At 37.3% G+C, this 16,966-nt stretch overlaps 1 protein-coding gene across 10 annotated transcripts in view; it reads right to left on the bottom strand.

The window, feature by feature from the left end:
• Window positions 1–3,664: 3,664 nt before the first annotated feature.
• LOC119546205 (sodium/potassium/calcium exchanger Nckx30C) overlaps window positions 3,665–16,966 on the bottom strand; it is a 39,804-nt gene continuing 26,502 nt past the window's right edge. For 4 of the 10 annotated variants that reach the window (XM_037852331.1, XM_037852337.1, XM_037852333.1 and 1 more), the window contains exons 5-9: window positions 15,886–16,079; window positions 12,595–12,669; window positions 10,860–11,114; window positions 9,959–10,095; window positions 3,665–9,856 (exon numbers count right to left, since the gene is read on the bottom strand). In XM_037852331.1, coding sequence (XP_037708259.1) covers window positions 9,616–9,856; window positions 9,959–10,095; window positions 10,860–11,114; window positions 12,595–12,669; window positions 15,886–16,079 — 902 coding nt within the window. In that variant the 3' untranslated portion in view covers window positions 3,665–9,615. The remainder of the gene's footprint in view (window positions 9,857–9,958; window positions 10,096–10,859; window positions 11,115–12,594; window positions 12,670–15,885; window positions 16,080–16,966) is intronic. The other 6 variants (XM_037852332.1, XM_037852338.1, XM_037852341.1 and 3 more) reach the window with 3 other exon arrangements.

The raw sequence follows: 16,966 nt of genomic DNA, 5'->3' as shown, positions 1-16,966 counted from the left end.
ATCGTGGACACGCAAAAATCAAAAAGGCCTGAACCTTTGTAAAAACTATGTTTTTTATAATTCTGTTACTTCTTATCGATATCTTACATATCGATACACGCCAGCAGCAATGTATTATGTATCAAGAAGTAGTGCTGTTTGTACGCTCCTCTTTTACTAATCATCATGCAAGAATTTCTGCGTTAGAATTTGTTCTGCTGAGCGCGGCTAATTGTTCGATACAACTTCCGAGAATGTTCTTTTACTTTTTTTCAGAGTACAATTTTAAAAACATCAGTGTTCATTTTTTACAATCTATGTTTCTGGGCCCACCACTGTTCAAAGAAGAAAGAGACCGAAAACACGATAAAAATTTGTAATTTGCTACATTTTTCCCAATTTGTAAATTATAATGCAAAATTTTTTTATTGGAATTGTGATTGGTGGTGTAGGAGCAACGCTGCAAATAAGCTCGAAACAAGTGAGCCCTTACATTTTTGGAAGGTAAATTTATTAATTGCGCTTTGTGATTACTTTAATAAATAATTTTAATTTTAGAAGTCTTCAAGGAACTGTTAAAAAATATTTATGCTACGTCCTGCGAGTCGAGAGTGCTTTTAGCAAAGCGGGTCAAATCATGTCTGACCGCCGTCCCCCATTGAAGGCAGGGATTGTGTTTATAAACAAAAGTTATAGTAAGAAATATCACTAGTATGTAAGACTGATCTCATGAATTCTTTTTTTTTTTTTAAATATTTATAATTTAAATATATAATAATTTTAAAATAAATTTCTTTGAAATACATCGTTGTCTGCACCTCCGCTGTGCGGGAGTAAAAGAACCTACATGTGAAAAACATTGTGCTTTTTAGAGCGAGAAGCGTACTCATTGTACAAGAGCAAAAATTACACTGGGTGCCGTTTTGCCGCTTTTTATTCGTGCCGAATTCCATTAACTTCTGGAACTCCAGAAAACAGTTCTTTTTCTCAGACAGTCCAGAGCGCCAAATAATCTCGAAAATGAAAAAAAGAACTGGAAAAAAATGCGTCAAGAAATTAAACAAATAAATTATAAGATTACCTATATATAATATTTCTAAGGAAGCTTAATTGTGGCGGGATAGAGAATATCACCAGAGTTGACTATGGGCAATTTAAGGTCACGGGCACCTCGGGGCGAATGAGTTGACATGCAACGCAGATTTATCAGATGAAGGGTACATCACGAACATTTTAAGACCTTTTTTTAGCAATGCTGACATTATATTTAATAGCAGAAAATTTTAAGTCAGACATCCCCATTTTGTATATTAATAGAGTTATGAAAAAAAACCAAAAATAACAGGAAAGAACTTGGTCCAACAGGAAGAGTAATTATAAAATTTAAAGGGCAGCGACTCCGTTTGACTTGAGTGATTACCTGCGCTAGGAAATTATTTGGCCTGCCTTCGAAAACATAGTCTCAGACTCCGTTGAAGTCGCTGGGACACACAAAGCCTTTTTGGCCAACTTCATTGCTCTGTAAGGCATAACAGTCCAGCAGTGGTACCTTTATTCAAAAGAAAAAACTTGTTCGAGCAAGAACAGGCAAGCTTGCTGTCCATCCACCGTCTTAGGCCTGCCAAACTGATACTGTCGTGATAGTTTTTAAAACATCGATGGAACAAGCTGGCTGTTAACCATCGATATTATCGATAGTGCCATCGATAGTTTGCCACCTCTAGCGTCTTTATAGGGCGCGGAACTGAACAATTAATCTCATGTTGAAAGAAATATTGCTATGATTTTTTAAGACATGACCCAACTCCAGCTTATGTCCTTCCTGACAAGACCTGGCACATGTTGCACAAAAACGTACATTATTTATCTACAGAAAAAGCCATTTGAAGGCTCATCCACTTCCCAAAAAACAAGTCCCTTTTTCGTATACAAGTGTTAACAAGTTTCAAATTGATCCTATAATAGGTGTCAATTTGATGACCTTTGTGTTAGAGATTTATTGACAGTCATTAGGATCACATTGCCACCTAAATAAGGGCATATGGATGACTATTTTTTGGATGTATGAATTTGTGGCTTAAATTCGTTTGACAATTTGAAATGCACTATTCCATCTGGTGTCTTGAAATAGACTGTATGCTTTGTTACCCTTTGCTTGCTTAAATTTTTCGTAGGCTATAGTGCTAATTTTAAAAACTTGCAATCCTCTTGCATTTAGTCAATACATGCTTTATCAACTCTTCGTCCAAGCAATCTTGCTCCACTAAGTTAAGGCAGTGAGCGGTGCGGCTTCTGTAAAATTTCGGACAACTTTTTAGCATTTGTTTGCGCTAGCATTGTCTGTCACGATGGCGATTACTTTGGACTTTAAGTTCCAGTGGGAGAGTACAACTTAAACAGATGCTGCTTTATTATTAGAATTGCGATTAAAGGGTCAATCAGTTTTTCTGTTGATAGTACAGTGGCTTTCAGCTTAAGGCCATCATTTATGAAATGCACTGTAACTGTACGATAGCTGTTGGCCCTCGACGTCCAACCATCCATCGTATTGGCACAGTGTATGTGTATCAACTTTGTTAAGAAGAAGTTGGAGCTTGGATGTTAAGTCGTTGCACAACTTTTCATGTGGATATTTATTAAAGTTTTCCGACACGGAATAATGTAGCGACGATCTAGCAGATTGACTAAGAGGCGAAACCCCGAGACTTCTACAACGGAGAATGGTAAGAAAATAAAGTATAAATTATAATATTAAAACAAGGAAGAACGCTATAGTCGAGTACCTCGACTATTAGATACCCGTTACTCAGCTTAAGGGACCAAAGGGAAATGGAGATATGCAAGTAGCAAAGCGATATTGAAATGCGCCACCTACCGGCGGTAGACAGATTTAAGCGTTATGGGCGTTAGAGTGGGCGTGCCAAATTTTTTTTGGATCAATTGATAGGTATTGACAAGACCAATACATTTCAGTTAAAATTTTTTATCTAGCATGAAAATTGTGGGCGCCACAGGCTTGGGCGGTTTGTGGGCGTTAGAGTGGGCGTGGCACTCTGCTGAAACAAACTTGAGCTGCGCAGGAATCTCAGGAATCTGCGTGCCTAATCCCAGTATTGTAGCTCTTATAGTTTCCGAGATCTCAGCGTTCATACGGACAGACGGACTTGGCTAGATCGACTCGGCTAGTGATCCTGATCAAGAATATATATACTTTATGGGGTGGAAAACGCTTCCTTCTGCCTGTTACATACGTTTCGACGAATCTATTATACCCTTTTACTCTACGAGTAACGGGTATAAATATACATTATTTTCTTACTGCTAAGCCGCAAAAACACACGAACAGTAGTGGTGCGTATATGATGGCGGTATAATCGCGATAGATTTAAACAGGTGCGGGTCTCCTCACCATCGATATTATCGATAGTTCGCCAGCTCTAGTTCTATGAATGCTAACATAAAACCGAAAAATTAAATAATTTAATAGAAATAATTTTAAAAAAACATTCAAATTTAAATTACTAACGTTGAATTACTTGTTGAAATTTTTTAGTCGTTTTATAAAAACACTGATAGATTTTAATTTTGGAGAAAAGGAAAAAGTGGTTTCATATTTTAACGGATAGAGCCATGATGCACTTGACATAAAATTAACAACACTCGCCCAGTGCCATTGGATAACTCATTTTATTGAATCTGTTTTTATTGTTTTTTATAGGTATTGTATTGAGAAAATAACATACAGTCTAAGTTTGTTGTATTATATAATATTCGTTATATATTAGTTAGTTTGAACATTAACTTCGTTTTTTGTTTTCGCAACCTGCTTACTTGCAGACGCATTTCGTTTTGCTTTCTTTTCTTGGTTGATAACAAAAGTTTATTAAACGGCCCTTTTTCGTTTGCTGCGGCTCTGCTACAACTCAACTCTGCTGTTTTGAACATTCGTGTCCTTGTGTCGTGTTCGGGTGTCTGCTTGAGTAATTCTTCTGAGCTTTCAAAGCCTTGTTAACGGTTCGATGTAAATGTATTGTATCTGCATATGCATTTTCATCTGCATCTGAGTGTGGTTTGTTGTATATTTCACCTAAATAACTAGTTAACATTTCGGTTTATTCGCTATAGCTTCGTTTTGATTTACATAAGTTTTGGGGGGCCTTTTCACCCCACTCTATTCAGCGCCTCTTCCAGTTTACGATCCTTAAAATGCTTTATATAACTTCATATACTTTTGTTTTATATATATATCGTGAGTGCCAGCCATATATGTTTGCATGTATCGTTAGAAATTGACTATATATTTGATTTGCTTTTACTCCTTGCTCCATTTTGATGATATCTGTTAACTAATGTGTCTGCTGGGGAGTTTGGTTCGGTTCGGTTAGGGTTTTAAGTTTTTAGAATGACTGCGTGTTTCTGGGTGTGTTTTGTATAAAATCTAAATGTCGTTAACTAGACGTACTTGTATAAAGTAAGTAACTCGCTGTATTACACCATATGTATTCATCATTCGAGCTCTCTGGTTCGCCACAAAGATAAAGTGAGCTAGGGGAGGGGATATACTTCCTTTGATGACTAAGAATTTGGTTTTATAAATAGACTGGATCAACTGAACATCTGACCGACTGTAACTCCCTTTTCCGTTTTCTTTTCATGGTTTATCGCATTATTCATATAAATCATTTGTACAATCTTATGTGCTAGAAGCGTATCGGTTGTTAAAATTAATGTCTGTTATTATAATACTCTCATTGTTCGCTATTAAAATTACACACCCGTCTGCACTATCGATCGGTCCGCTTGTGTTTTTGTCTCGAAAAAATTCACACTTGTAAGGTAAAATTCAAAAGTACAACGATCTAAACTCAACAACGGAAAATATACATATTTTGGTGGGTAATGATAACTGTATTACACACGACGGCTATATGTTCTCGCGCTATATCTGCTGACATCCGATGCCGATCGGCTGATCGCTGGCATTACAAATAATAAACGCATTCGGTTTATACACTTATAAATTTGAAAACGCTATAAAATCTTTAAATTAGTCTACCAATATGTTAACTATTACTTTTTACTGGTTTTCATATATCATATTTGCTTCATACTCGCATTGTCGTTTAATCGTTAATCGGTAATCGTTTGGTTTCCTCACATCGAACGAAAAATCGAAATCAAATCGAAGCCGCTGGCAACTGACTGACAATTTATTGTTTGCTGTGTTTCTCTGTCTAAACAACGGACGCAACTTGAAACGGTCTCTAAATATTGTAAATATAATCGAATATAAGTATTGCATACATTGCATTTCACGTGTTCTATTTGTATTCGTTATCGTATTAAGTATTAAAAAAGTAATCCACTTGGAGCGCGCGATCGCACAGACACGCTATATGCTATATGGTATATGGTACATATACTGGTTTATAAAAGTTAATAAATATCCGCGTGTTCCATATACGGTTTAGGTCTAGTTCGTAGATTATTTAAAGCTGAAATTAATGATTATGTGCTCGTTCGTTTATACTCGTAGACGTTATGTGGTATATCGGTATTTCTTGATCAAGACGATTGTTATAGGTGATTGACTCGAGAGCGTGATTAGTATTAGGCCAGATCAGATCTCTAGAAATGCTTCCGAATGGTCTGTGCTTGTGTTTGCTAATTTTATTTGAAAACATCGAACATTGAATATCTAATCATGCCAATTACGTTTAAAAAACATAGGGATCAATTGGGTATACTTACGGTTGATTTTTCTGCAAACTCAAAATTTGGTTGAGGACACAAAATTAGCAAACACAAAATTCTTTTTGGTTTTTTTTTTTTTTTTTTTTGTAAGTTTACTTTTTTCACTTTAATTTCAAACAATGATTTTTATTTTCATAGTTAAATATTTCATAAAGTATATATAGCATTACTATATCTTTCGATTCGATTTGGTTTGTTCGGTTTCGTTTTATCTTTATTATTATTTTCTTCCTTACGCTTCGTTTATGTTTTATGAACGCTTTTGCTAATGTTTCAACAATTTTTTTGTGTTTTTGTTTCACTTTTACTTTTTACGCAATTATTCAACTTGTTAAAAATCTATAACCATAACAATTTCATATATATATATCTGTATATATATATTTCTTGTATATATTTCCTCTTATTTACGTTGCTTTAAAGCGAGACTTCTACGCCACTCGACAATTTTGTGTGGTGTGTGTGCGTTGTTGTTTAATGATTTTGGATGGAAAGGAGGGGGAAATTAGGATGCAGAAGGATTTTCTCAATGGAGGATCGTTTATTGCATTTCCTTTAATTTCTTGATAAGCCTTTAAGGGCTTTTTGGTGAGAGAAGTTCGCCGAAACAATCCCTTCTTCCTAAGTTTTTTAATTCTGTTGGTTTCTCTGGAAAATTTTGGCTTTTGTACCTTTTTAGACAGAAGAGTGGGCGCGATATGTTTGTATGTATGATAGATAAGATGTGAGTGGGTGTGAGTGAGGGAAATCTTCAGTACAAGTAATTGCTGGGTGTGCTTTTCCATTTTCTCGTTATTAGGTTCTAATAAGATGTAGTTAAGTGTGAGTGTTTCGTTCTCAAGTATTTTATTTTTATATAATAAATATGACTTGGTTTTAAAGTTAATTTGGAAGATATTTTTTTAAGGTTTTCTTTCTATTCGATTTAGTTTTTTGGTATCCTTTGTTGTCTTTAGTTTAAACATACAGCATGTATAAAAGTTTAAGTTAAGTTGTTGTTTGTTCTTGGAAGTTGTCTCTGTTAAAGCCTGGCGACCGAGGCAATCTACTCGTGAGAAGTGAGCTTGCTAGTTGGGATATATACGATACAGGGGCGTATACATCAATACAGAAGGACGAAAGTCGACACTTTTGGAATTACGAGCTACGATGAGAAACGCATGAAGTGGCTGAGAGGAAAAGTATGGATAAAGTAGAAGAACTATGAAAAGGTAGTGGATACAGATTAAACCTAGTTATTAGAAGAACAAGTTAGTTATAAAAAGAAGTAAAAATCGGTTTAAGGATATTTAGAAAGTAAGGAAAAGAGATAGGTTAGAGTAGGGGCAATAAAGTGGTCCTAAACAAGTATAGAGAACACTGAAGGCCAGCTTACGATAATAGGTAAATTGATTTTATAAGATATACTTTTTAAGGATAGTCCAATATAAATTATAGGGAAATTTAGAGCTTCTCAGCCAACTCTAAGCTGGATTAGTACAAGGGCTGCATTTAGGCATATGAAGTGATGTAGAGTCTTCTGTGTGGAGAGGGCATGACCTGATGTAAGCCTCCTTCGAGTTTTATACAACGTCTCCGCCTCGTTCCCTGACAATCCTCTCGCTCCCTGCTCATTTCCTGGTCTGCTGTTCGGCTGTGACCTCTGACCCGTCCATATCCTACATGCGTATAATATATTATCAATTATATATATACTCGTATATTTATATCTGTGTGCAATCGAATGCACTGCACCCATGGGGTGTAAGAGCAGCCACTTAGTTACGTTAATTCTGCATTTGCATCTGCACATCGCATTGTTCAGCAGATACAGTATATAATTTTGCGAATGTGAATGCATATATAATTATTTCCGATGCGTTACCACTGCTGAGCTGACTTGGCCTCAATGTACGTTTTTGGGTCTCGATTTTCGCATTTTCGCAGTGAGATTTTCGCATGTCGTACATCTAGGACAGTATGCTTGCAGTGCGATGCCACTGCTGAATCCTCTAATTTCACTGGTAATAAAAATTATTGCTTTCTGTTCTGAGTGTTAACGTGTGTGTGCTTGTATCTGTATCTTGTATTTTGTATCTGTATCTGTGTTCTGTCGCTTCCTTAACTTGACTGCGAGCCATATGCAAACGTCTGGATATCCGTTAGATACATTGCCTACTTAAGTATAGTTGCATATATATATAGTAAGTTATCTTCTGGTATATATAAAATATATATATTTATATATGTATGTTTATAATTAGGTGTATATATGTATGCGTTTTATGTTAAATTATTTGGGTTTCTTTTCCATTTGCATTTCATCGGTTTTGCGGCCACTTGGTTTTACGAGTTTAGGGTTTTAGTTTAGAAAAATGTTACGTACCTTCTAAATAAAGAGAGCAAGTTGATTTTGTTTCATATTTCGTTAAATATCGTCTTAAATGTCGTTTATATATAAATACGTTAATATGCTCATATATATGTACTTGGGGGACTTCATTAAGCAAAAAGTATATGAAATTAGTTTTTGGTTTTTTTTTTGTTTTTTCTTTTAGTAGGCTTCGTTTTTGTTTTGGATTTGAAGTAGTCTATAATAAATATGGCTTCAATTTAAAGTTAAATTTAAACTCTGCTCCTCCTAAACGCCAACGTGAATCAGAATTGGAATTAGGACTAGAATCGGGATCAGAACTAGAATCATAATCATAACTAGAATTAGAATTAGAATTAGCATCGGACTGGAATCAGTGTAATCGATAATCATAATGCCCTGGTCTGGATGTATGGCAAATGCTTTTTAGCAAAATATTTTAAGTATGCCCTACATTCGTTTCGATTTAGTTTTGAATTCGAGTATAATTGTAGCTTACTTTGAGAGTTCTCGATTTGTTCGTTTGCTTGTTCAATAAGTACGCAAATTATCACTTAATCAATACAGGTCAATATATAGTATGCCATGTAAGTGTGCGTGTGAGTGGGTATATAAGTATTATGTATATAAGTCGTAAACTAGATAGAGTTTTAGATAGGCTCTGGATAAAGCTTTTAGGAGAAATCTTAGTAGAGCACGCAAATGAAAGGCTTCTGCTCGATCGATCGAAACGAAAGAGCTCAACACAAAACTTGGAGGCTGCTTTCCATTATCGTATCGTATCGTATCATATCGTTTCGTATCGTATCGTATCATATCGTACCGTATATAGGATATAGGGTGCCTTGTGCCGAGATAATCATATATATTTGTTGATACATACTTTTGCTGGTTTTCTTATGCCTGTAGTTAAAACCCAAACGTTAGGTAGATACATAGTTAGTAAGTGGTTGGGAAGCCATTGTCGTGTTTCCTTCTCGCTAGTTTGTTAATAGGTCATAGATACATAGATACGATAGTTGGGAGCAAAGATTCGTAGAGTTAAGGATTGGAGGGGGCTGCTTGCGTTAAAAAGCTGCGCTAAACACTTTAAAGTAAATGTCTTTCGAAAAAGAAACGCTGGCACTAACTAACTCGCATTTTGTTAACGTTAAGTTTTCGATTTCGTTATTTTTCATAACCGCTTTCGCATGTGTGTTCGTTTGATTTAATTTGGTTTGGTGGTGTTGTGTATCTGTGAGTGAGTGAGTCTGTGTGTGGCGGTGTATTTGTCTGTTTAACAATTCGATTATTTAGCTTTAGTCCACTGTTAATTAATTTGTTAATCATTAATTAATTTGCTTGTATATAATTTAGCTAATTGGGTGTGAGACTGACGGGGTCCTCGTCTCGTTTCGTCCTCGGCGGCATCCAGACATCCTTGGTATGGAATCCTTGGTGGCTTTGTAGCTTGGTAGCTCCATCTCGATGGCTCGACTGCTACCCGGAACTCGGTAACTGTTGACCGCTTTTGTCTTTGCCCCTGCCCTTTAAAAGGGGCAGGTGATCACGTCGTATTCGAACATCAGCGACACGGCGACAAAGGCAAAATACAACAGAAACATGGTGAAGCCCAACCCCTTGTTCATGCGCCAGCGGAAGCAGGCGATTGACATCACCACGAACACCAGCATCATAAACAGGATGGTTATGGAGCAGACCATGCCCACCGAGTTCACCTCCACGGGCGCCCCGTAGATGATTCCGTAGAGCAGCCACGGTATCGGCAGGCTGCCGGGGATGGTAATAAATGGTAATGGTAATCAGCACCGGTTAGTTACGCTCGACAGGATTGGCCCAAAAGCCAGGAGCCGGTAATGGCCCACTACTCACCCCACGGTCACGTCGAATATGTTGCTGCCCACGGAACTGGACACGGCCATGTCGCCGAATCCCTTGCGTGCCACTATCACCGAGGTAATCAAGTCCGGAATGGAGGTGCCCGCCGCCAGGAAGGTCAGACCCATGACCTATCGGGGAAAGAAGTGGAGGGTAAAGGGTAAATAAGCGGCGGAAACAGGAAAAGCGCACAAAAAAACCTCTTATGAACTAGAATATCAGACATAACTGGCATTTTCCTGTTACCTTATTTTGAGACAAGTAGTCTATGGGAAAATATAGTTTCTGTACTCAAAATATTTAGTTATAAAAACATTTTTTTATAAAGTTTAATTACGTTCTTTTAATTCTAATGTTCATTTTAATTGATCTCCAAGAACCATATGGCACTTGCGAATGGATCTACCAACTTACGGAACTTGTTTAAAAAGTCATAAAGACTTATTTATAAATTTCTAAACATTTCAGCTGTCGACCCTCTTTTCTTACGTTTGCCATGACCTTTTATAAGTTTTTCATGCCTTTATATAATTAATCCAGAAAGTAAATCGAGTCTTAAGCAAGTGTCTTATGGCCATAACTTAATTAAAAAATAATTATAAAACCAACTGGATGTATAAGACGACTTAGCTTCTGTACTTTTAATAAAAATAATGAAGTTATCCACAGTTTTTTGGTCCTTCAGAGATCTATCTTGGCTTCAAAATATAATTCTTTTAAAAATCATTTTAGGTCTAACATAAGTCTTTAAAATTTTTAAAATGCTGCCAAATAAGGGTATTTATTCTTATATAGAAAAAGTTTAGGTTCTTTAAAATGAATCTCTAACATTAAGACTACTTTAAGCTAAACACTTTAAAAAGCTATTCCAGGCTATTTGGTTTGGTAAGTGTACCTCGGGCGGAATGCGCGCCGTGTCGCCGGCCACGTTGGCCCACCAGACCATCAGGTAGGAGAAGGCCGCTATCCACACGATGGAGCCGATGAAGGTGACCGGAAAGAAGCGCTTGCCGCGGGGCGTCCGCGTGTCGGGCAGTGTGAGCCACATGGGCACCAGGAGCGGGGCCACCAGGACGTAGGTGAGCCGCTTTCGCGCCGTGTCCGGCCAGGCCATGCTCAGGGGTTCCGGCTCATCCTCGATTTCGGGCGCCTTTTGGTCAAGGCAGAGGAAGAGATTGGCGATTAGGGACTTGGACCGAACTCGACTGAATTCTGTTAGTATTTAGCCGTAGTATATGGGTATATATATAGGTATATATCATATTGAATATGTAATACGGAATTTGTTGTATAAAATATATAGTAAAAATGTGGGTGTGTGGCTTATGGTGTGGGTGAGTGGAGCGGGGCTCGCTCGCCAGTGGTTGAAGGTGGTTGATTGATTTCGAGGTCGGGTTCTGAGGTGGAATGCGTTTTGAACTATGTTTACAGATGGTCATGAGTCGGTTACGGGTAGCTTTTGTCATAGTACAAATTTTGCTTCGCTTTCGGGTTTTGCAATTAGATTCGAACGATGTTGTCTGGTTTTTTTTTTGGTTTGGTTGGGTTTCATTTCTCTGGCGGGAACTCGCAGACAGGCGTTTAGAGCTTGCTTGGCGGGATTTAAGTGGGTTCGGTGTCGGTTCGATCAAGATACTTAGTGTGGTTCGAGTTCAAAGGGGTGCACTTACTTTCTAGCAGGACTACAATTACGATACGATACTGATTTGTGCTCAGAGAGATGGTTAGACTTAAAACGTGCAGAGTTCTATCAGCATCGCAGGTACAGTGGTACTACATTGGTGCATTGGTACAGTGGGCATGCTCAAGTTAGACTTGCAAGTGCAACAACACACAGACACGGTCTACAAGGTCGATCAATCGTGAACAAAAGTAGAAAGTAAAACTGGTTAAAAAGATGTGCCTAAGACTAGGTTTCATATCACTAGGGTTATTGCTACTCGAAGTATACGTGTGTTTTACACTGAAGCAATAATGTGTGTTTTTCTTGGTTTAGTGGTGACGATTCTCAGAAGCTTTGCAAATGCAACAACTAAGTGGAAATTTATATGCGGTCTACACTCCACGCTCCTGGCTAGTAACTTAAGATTCCCAACTATTTCAAGTGTATTTCATTTTATTTTTTCAAGAGCGCAAAGACATGGGTTAGTCATTGACGGGGCTGCGGTTTTTGGACTTTGTGTTCTGGGCATTTATGATTAGTCATCATTCAGCTTGAAGTGATTCCATTTACGATATTCGATACTGTGCGGAACGCGTAGCCGGTATTTTTATAAAACTGACTGATCAATCACACTGCTATCAGTAATTTAATTTGTAATATTTTTTATTTGTCCCAAGCTATACGCTTTTCATTAAAAAATAAAAGAATTTTAAATTCATATTTTGAATATGAATAACTTTATTATCAAGGCCACTGCCAAGGAGCTTTTGTGTACGACTCGCGTGCAATTGTCTGATATTTTCTTTGTTACTGAATATAAATAAAAAAGTACATTTTCATCGTTTACGATATATTTGTTGCAGAAAATGATAAAGATTGTATGCAATATATAGAAGAGCGAAGATAGATAGATATAGAGAGAAAGATAGGTAAAGAGAGATCAATAAAAATTGTTCATGAAACTAACTTTGATGCTAAATTTGCGTGTCTGAATTTTGACCCTCTGCTCAATCCAGCTAGGACGTCGACCACTCAACGATGGCTTTAGGTTGATTATTCAAGATACATTATAAATTTTTATGACAAGAATTTTTGGGAGAAGAGTACACATTTATAAGTATATATAGTGATTTGAAAACATAAAGTTTTGGATCTCAGGGCCAAGTCCTCAGAATCAGATCAGTTATGGAAATAAAAACTTTGTTTAAAACTTAGGCTGTTAGAAAAAGTAGAAGACTCTTTGGGGGTAGACAGAAAGATAGTTTTGAAAGAAGGTTGTTCACAATGTTTAGAAGAAGTGTGGGTAGTCGGGGTTTACATAACAAACACATACGGAGCGGGAAAGAGTGGAAACACAAACACAATTTGCTGGTTGTGGATTAAACAGTTATATTTTTTTTTAAAGATATTCTTTTATTTTCTTTAAGACAGAAGCCCAACTCGGAAAATTCGGTTTAAAGCGGCCCACGAGGCCAGCCATGTTGCGTCAAATTGTGAGTCGAATTCAAATGAGGTCGCAGTAATTGAGGCGAGTCAGCACCTCAGAATTTTGTTTGTTTGCTTTGTGATCTTTGCATAAATCAAAACAAAAAATGTAATTAATAACCAACTAGGAAGCGAGATTCTTCAGGGCAGGCCGAAGTTTAAACACCCTTGCAGATGGATGGTATGTTTTTGATTTAAATGAGATTGGGAAAGGGTTTTTATCACTGGTTTTCTTTTGCTGGTTGTAAACGTTGCAGCGGCAGCTTAGGATTTTTATATTAAGCTAAGTTAAAGCTTTATCGTTTTCAACCAACTTAAAGCTGAGGTTACACGGTGAATCAGCTCGATCTATACGCAGCAGCAATTCTCAAAAAGCTCTCACGCAGACAGAAATATCCAAGAACATTGTTCTTGAATTGATAACATTCGTTCTCAAAAATAGTGTAAGTACATTTTGGTATCAGTGTTCTCAATATTAGAACAAAATGGTGAGAAGCGAAAAGTTAAATTGAGTTTATTTAACAACTTTTTGATAAGTATACTCTACGGACTGAACTAATAGTTTATTTGTTGAGATATACAATGTAAATACCGCCAATTCAACTTTATTAGAGCAAAATGAAAATATTTTCAACTTCGAAAATGTCGTTCTATTTTAAGGAACATTTTCATATAAGATGAGAACGTCAGAATCTCTGTGCAGCTTTGCTATCTATCTTTTCTAATGATTTTGATACTCCATGCTGCATGAAGAGTGTATGTATATGTAATGCTGGTTTACCGAGTAACTCTAGCTGAAAAGACAGACTATGAAGACAGACGACGGATACCGAATCTTTACAACCCTCTGCAAGAGGTAGGGTATATCGTAAGCATCCGGAATGCAATGCTACTAAGGCTGCTGCTTTTGCTGATACTGCTGATGGGGGGCCAAAGCCGAGAGTTTGCGTCTATGCATAAAAATGTTCGCGTTAAAAAAAATGCCAACGATTACGATACGATATACGAGCACACACGCTGTGTGGGTGGGTGTGGTGATCGGTGGTTTTTGGGCGCAGCTACTTAGCATTGGCATGACTGCATAGCGCATTAGTGAAATATGAATGGAAATTATAATATGCAAGGCGCTGTAATGACTTCGGTTCTCATCGGCTATTTGTTGGGTATATACTGTAGATGTTTTTGTGGATGGTTCAACGCTAGGTACGAGTAACGAAATCAGGTAAAGACACAAAGCAAATGAGTTCCAAATGGGTCATACGGTATAAGAGTATGCAAAAATTTCACTATTCCGAATTAGCTCTTCTTAATCTGGGGCAAGACAGAACACACACAGAGATATAGATAGATAGATAGTTCGATAGAGATGGATGGAGGGTGGAGAGATGGGGGCATGAAGGTACTCCGAAAGTAAAGGAGATAAACATACACAAACAAATCGAAAGAAAGTTGAGAGTTGGTAGACAGGAGGAAAGTTGAGGCGTGTGTGTTGTGTGTGTGTGTGTGAGATAGAGAGTTGTGTGTGGTGGGGATGGGTGGGCGGTGGGTGGGTTGAACAGTTGTATGGAAAAGAATTCGGACACAAATCTTTGTTTAGTTTAAGTCAAAGAAGTAAATCAAAATCCATAATAAGTCACACATAAACGTTGCATAAACACACAGACAGATCTTTCTGGTATTTTTTTTTCTTTTCTCTGGGCGGGCCTACACACTTGGGCATTTCACATTTTTGTAACCGGCAAAAACAGTGGGAAACGAACAAGAAAACACATCAAAAAAGATTGAGGGAAGAGTATACATCAAAACATATATTTAGGTGGGGATTAAAAACACACCATGGTTCAGTTTAGAATCAGTTCAAACGTTGCATCAATCAGTTAACCAATCAGTTTGCTTAATCAATCAATGGATTAGCAATGTAAAGGAAACATGCCAACAGCTAGAATTGGAAAATGGTGTGTATATTTTGGTAGGTCGCTTGAACTGGTCGCTAAACCCTGTCTAGGAAATAAGGTAATATTTCGAACTGAGGATAACCCGGTTAGCCATATACGATATAAGGCTGACAAAAAATATTCAATAAGGTTCTTTCTTTAAGCATATATAGTAAAAGTTAATGCTTTTCATAAGATATTTTGAATTTATTTTTTACGATATTCACTTACGATATTCGATATAATTGGTATACCCGGTAGTTTTAGTAAGATATTTCGCTTAACACTAAAGTGATTCTACTTTTTATCGGTAAAACCTGTCTGGCAAACAAGGGAATATATGGAACTGAGGAAAACGCGGTTAACCATATACGTTATAAGACTGACAAAAAATATTTAATAAGGATATTTCTTTAAATATATATCGTTATAGGTAATGCTTTTCGAAACATATTTTCCAATTAATTTTTACGATATTCGTTTACGATATTCGCTATAATTGGTAAGGCCGGTAGTTTTAGTACAACATTTCGCTTAGCTCTATGGTGATTCTACTTTTCATCGCGGCGCAGTGTTTAAGGACACATCTACTTTCCTTTTAACGATATTCAGATGACCGATTAAACTTATTCGAATTGTTGCTTGTATGAAGAATGCAGCGCATTGTGTGTGACACAATCAATCAGTTTGTAACGAAAGCACAGGAAACGAAAATTCAAATCAAATCAACGGATATTCGAAACGAAAAGTCATGCCTAAGGAAAATCATGAGCATTATATCATTAGCACATCGTACGGATCACAAATGGGGGCAAACGGAGGTGGTCAGGAGGACTTACCGAGTCGAGGGTGGTGTCGATGTTCCCATTGGGACGATCGGCGAGCGTGGTCTCCTTGAGGTTGATCTTGACGTGGTTGGCCGCCGAGGTGGTGGCACCACCGCGCTGCGGCTTGGTGGCATCCAGCAATACCTTCAGCGAGGCAATGGCGTGCAGCTGCGTCGCCTTCTCGTCCACTTTGCCTGGAACATCATCTTTGTCATTGTAATTGTGTGTGGTTTTTTTTTTGCGAGTGTTTCGAAAAATAATGCAGTGTTTGTTTGTTTATTGTTTATTGTTTGTTGGTACACATAACACGAGTGTGGTGGTGGTGGTGTTGGTGTGTGGCGAGTAGCGGTGTTGTCGTTGTTGTAGTATTTGTTGTTGTGTGTGCGTTTACGGTATTCGGTTTTCGGTATTCGATTTTCGGTTTTTTTGTTGGCACACAACGAATTCAGTTTTTTTGAACGCAAAATCCAAGTGTTTATTTTTATTTGATATTTTTTTTTGGTTTGGTATTTTTTTTTTGCGAAAAATCAAAAGAAAAAAAGAAGAAAAAGAAAGAATAAAATTGCATCGATTAAAATCAGAAATAAACGAATTAACCCAGTTACGAGTTTCATTTTCAGATTTAGTTTCTTTCTTAGGGCTTTTAATTTACAATCAAATTTACTCATTTAGGGGTTTGGATTGGATCGTTCATATACGCAAATATATGTCTATATGTATATTGAAAATATTTTATACAAAATGTTGATGTCAGTTGCGAGACAGCATTTGGAGGTTGCTTGAGTAAGTTAACAGATTATTGCTATGGGGATACAGTCTAGTCTATATAGAGTAGAGTTCAGTACAGGATATGACAGAGTAGAGCGGAAGAGAGCAGGGAGAGCGAAGAGCGGACAGCAGAGAGGAGGGGGTTCGTAAGCTGACTAGGACTACAACTAGGACTATAAGTAACTAGGTCTAGTCTAGAGATCACTACTGATATTTACCGTGTCAGAGTCTCATGGGTATTTGGTCTAACTTTTGTCTCTGAATCGATCCGATTCGAGCTATTGAGTGTGAACTTGTGTTTTGCACTAAGCTGATTAAATATTTG

This window comes from Drosophila subpulchrella, chromosome 2L (genome assembly GCF_014743375.2).
Source record: "Drosophila subpulchrella strain 33 F10 #4 breed RU33 chromosome 2L, RU_Dsub_v1.1 Primary Assembly, whole genome shotgun sequence".
NCBI classification, from domain to species: Eukaryota; Metazoa; Arthropoda; class Insecta; order Diptera; family Drosophilidae; genus Drosophila; species Drosophila subpulchrella.
The sequence above is the reverse complement of the archived record's forward strand: the minus strand, read 5'-3'. Positions and strand labels throughout refer to the sequence as shown.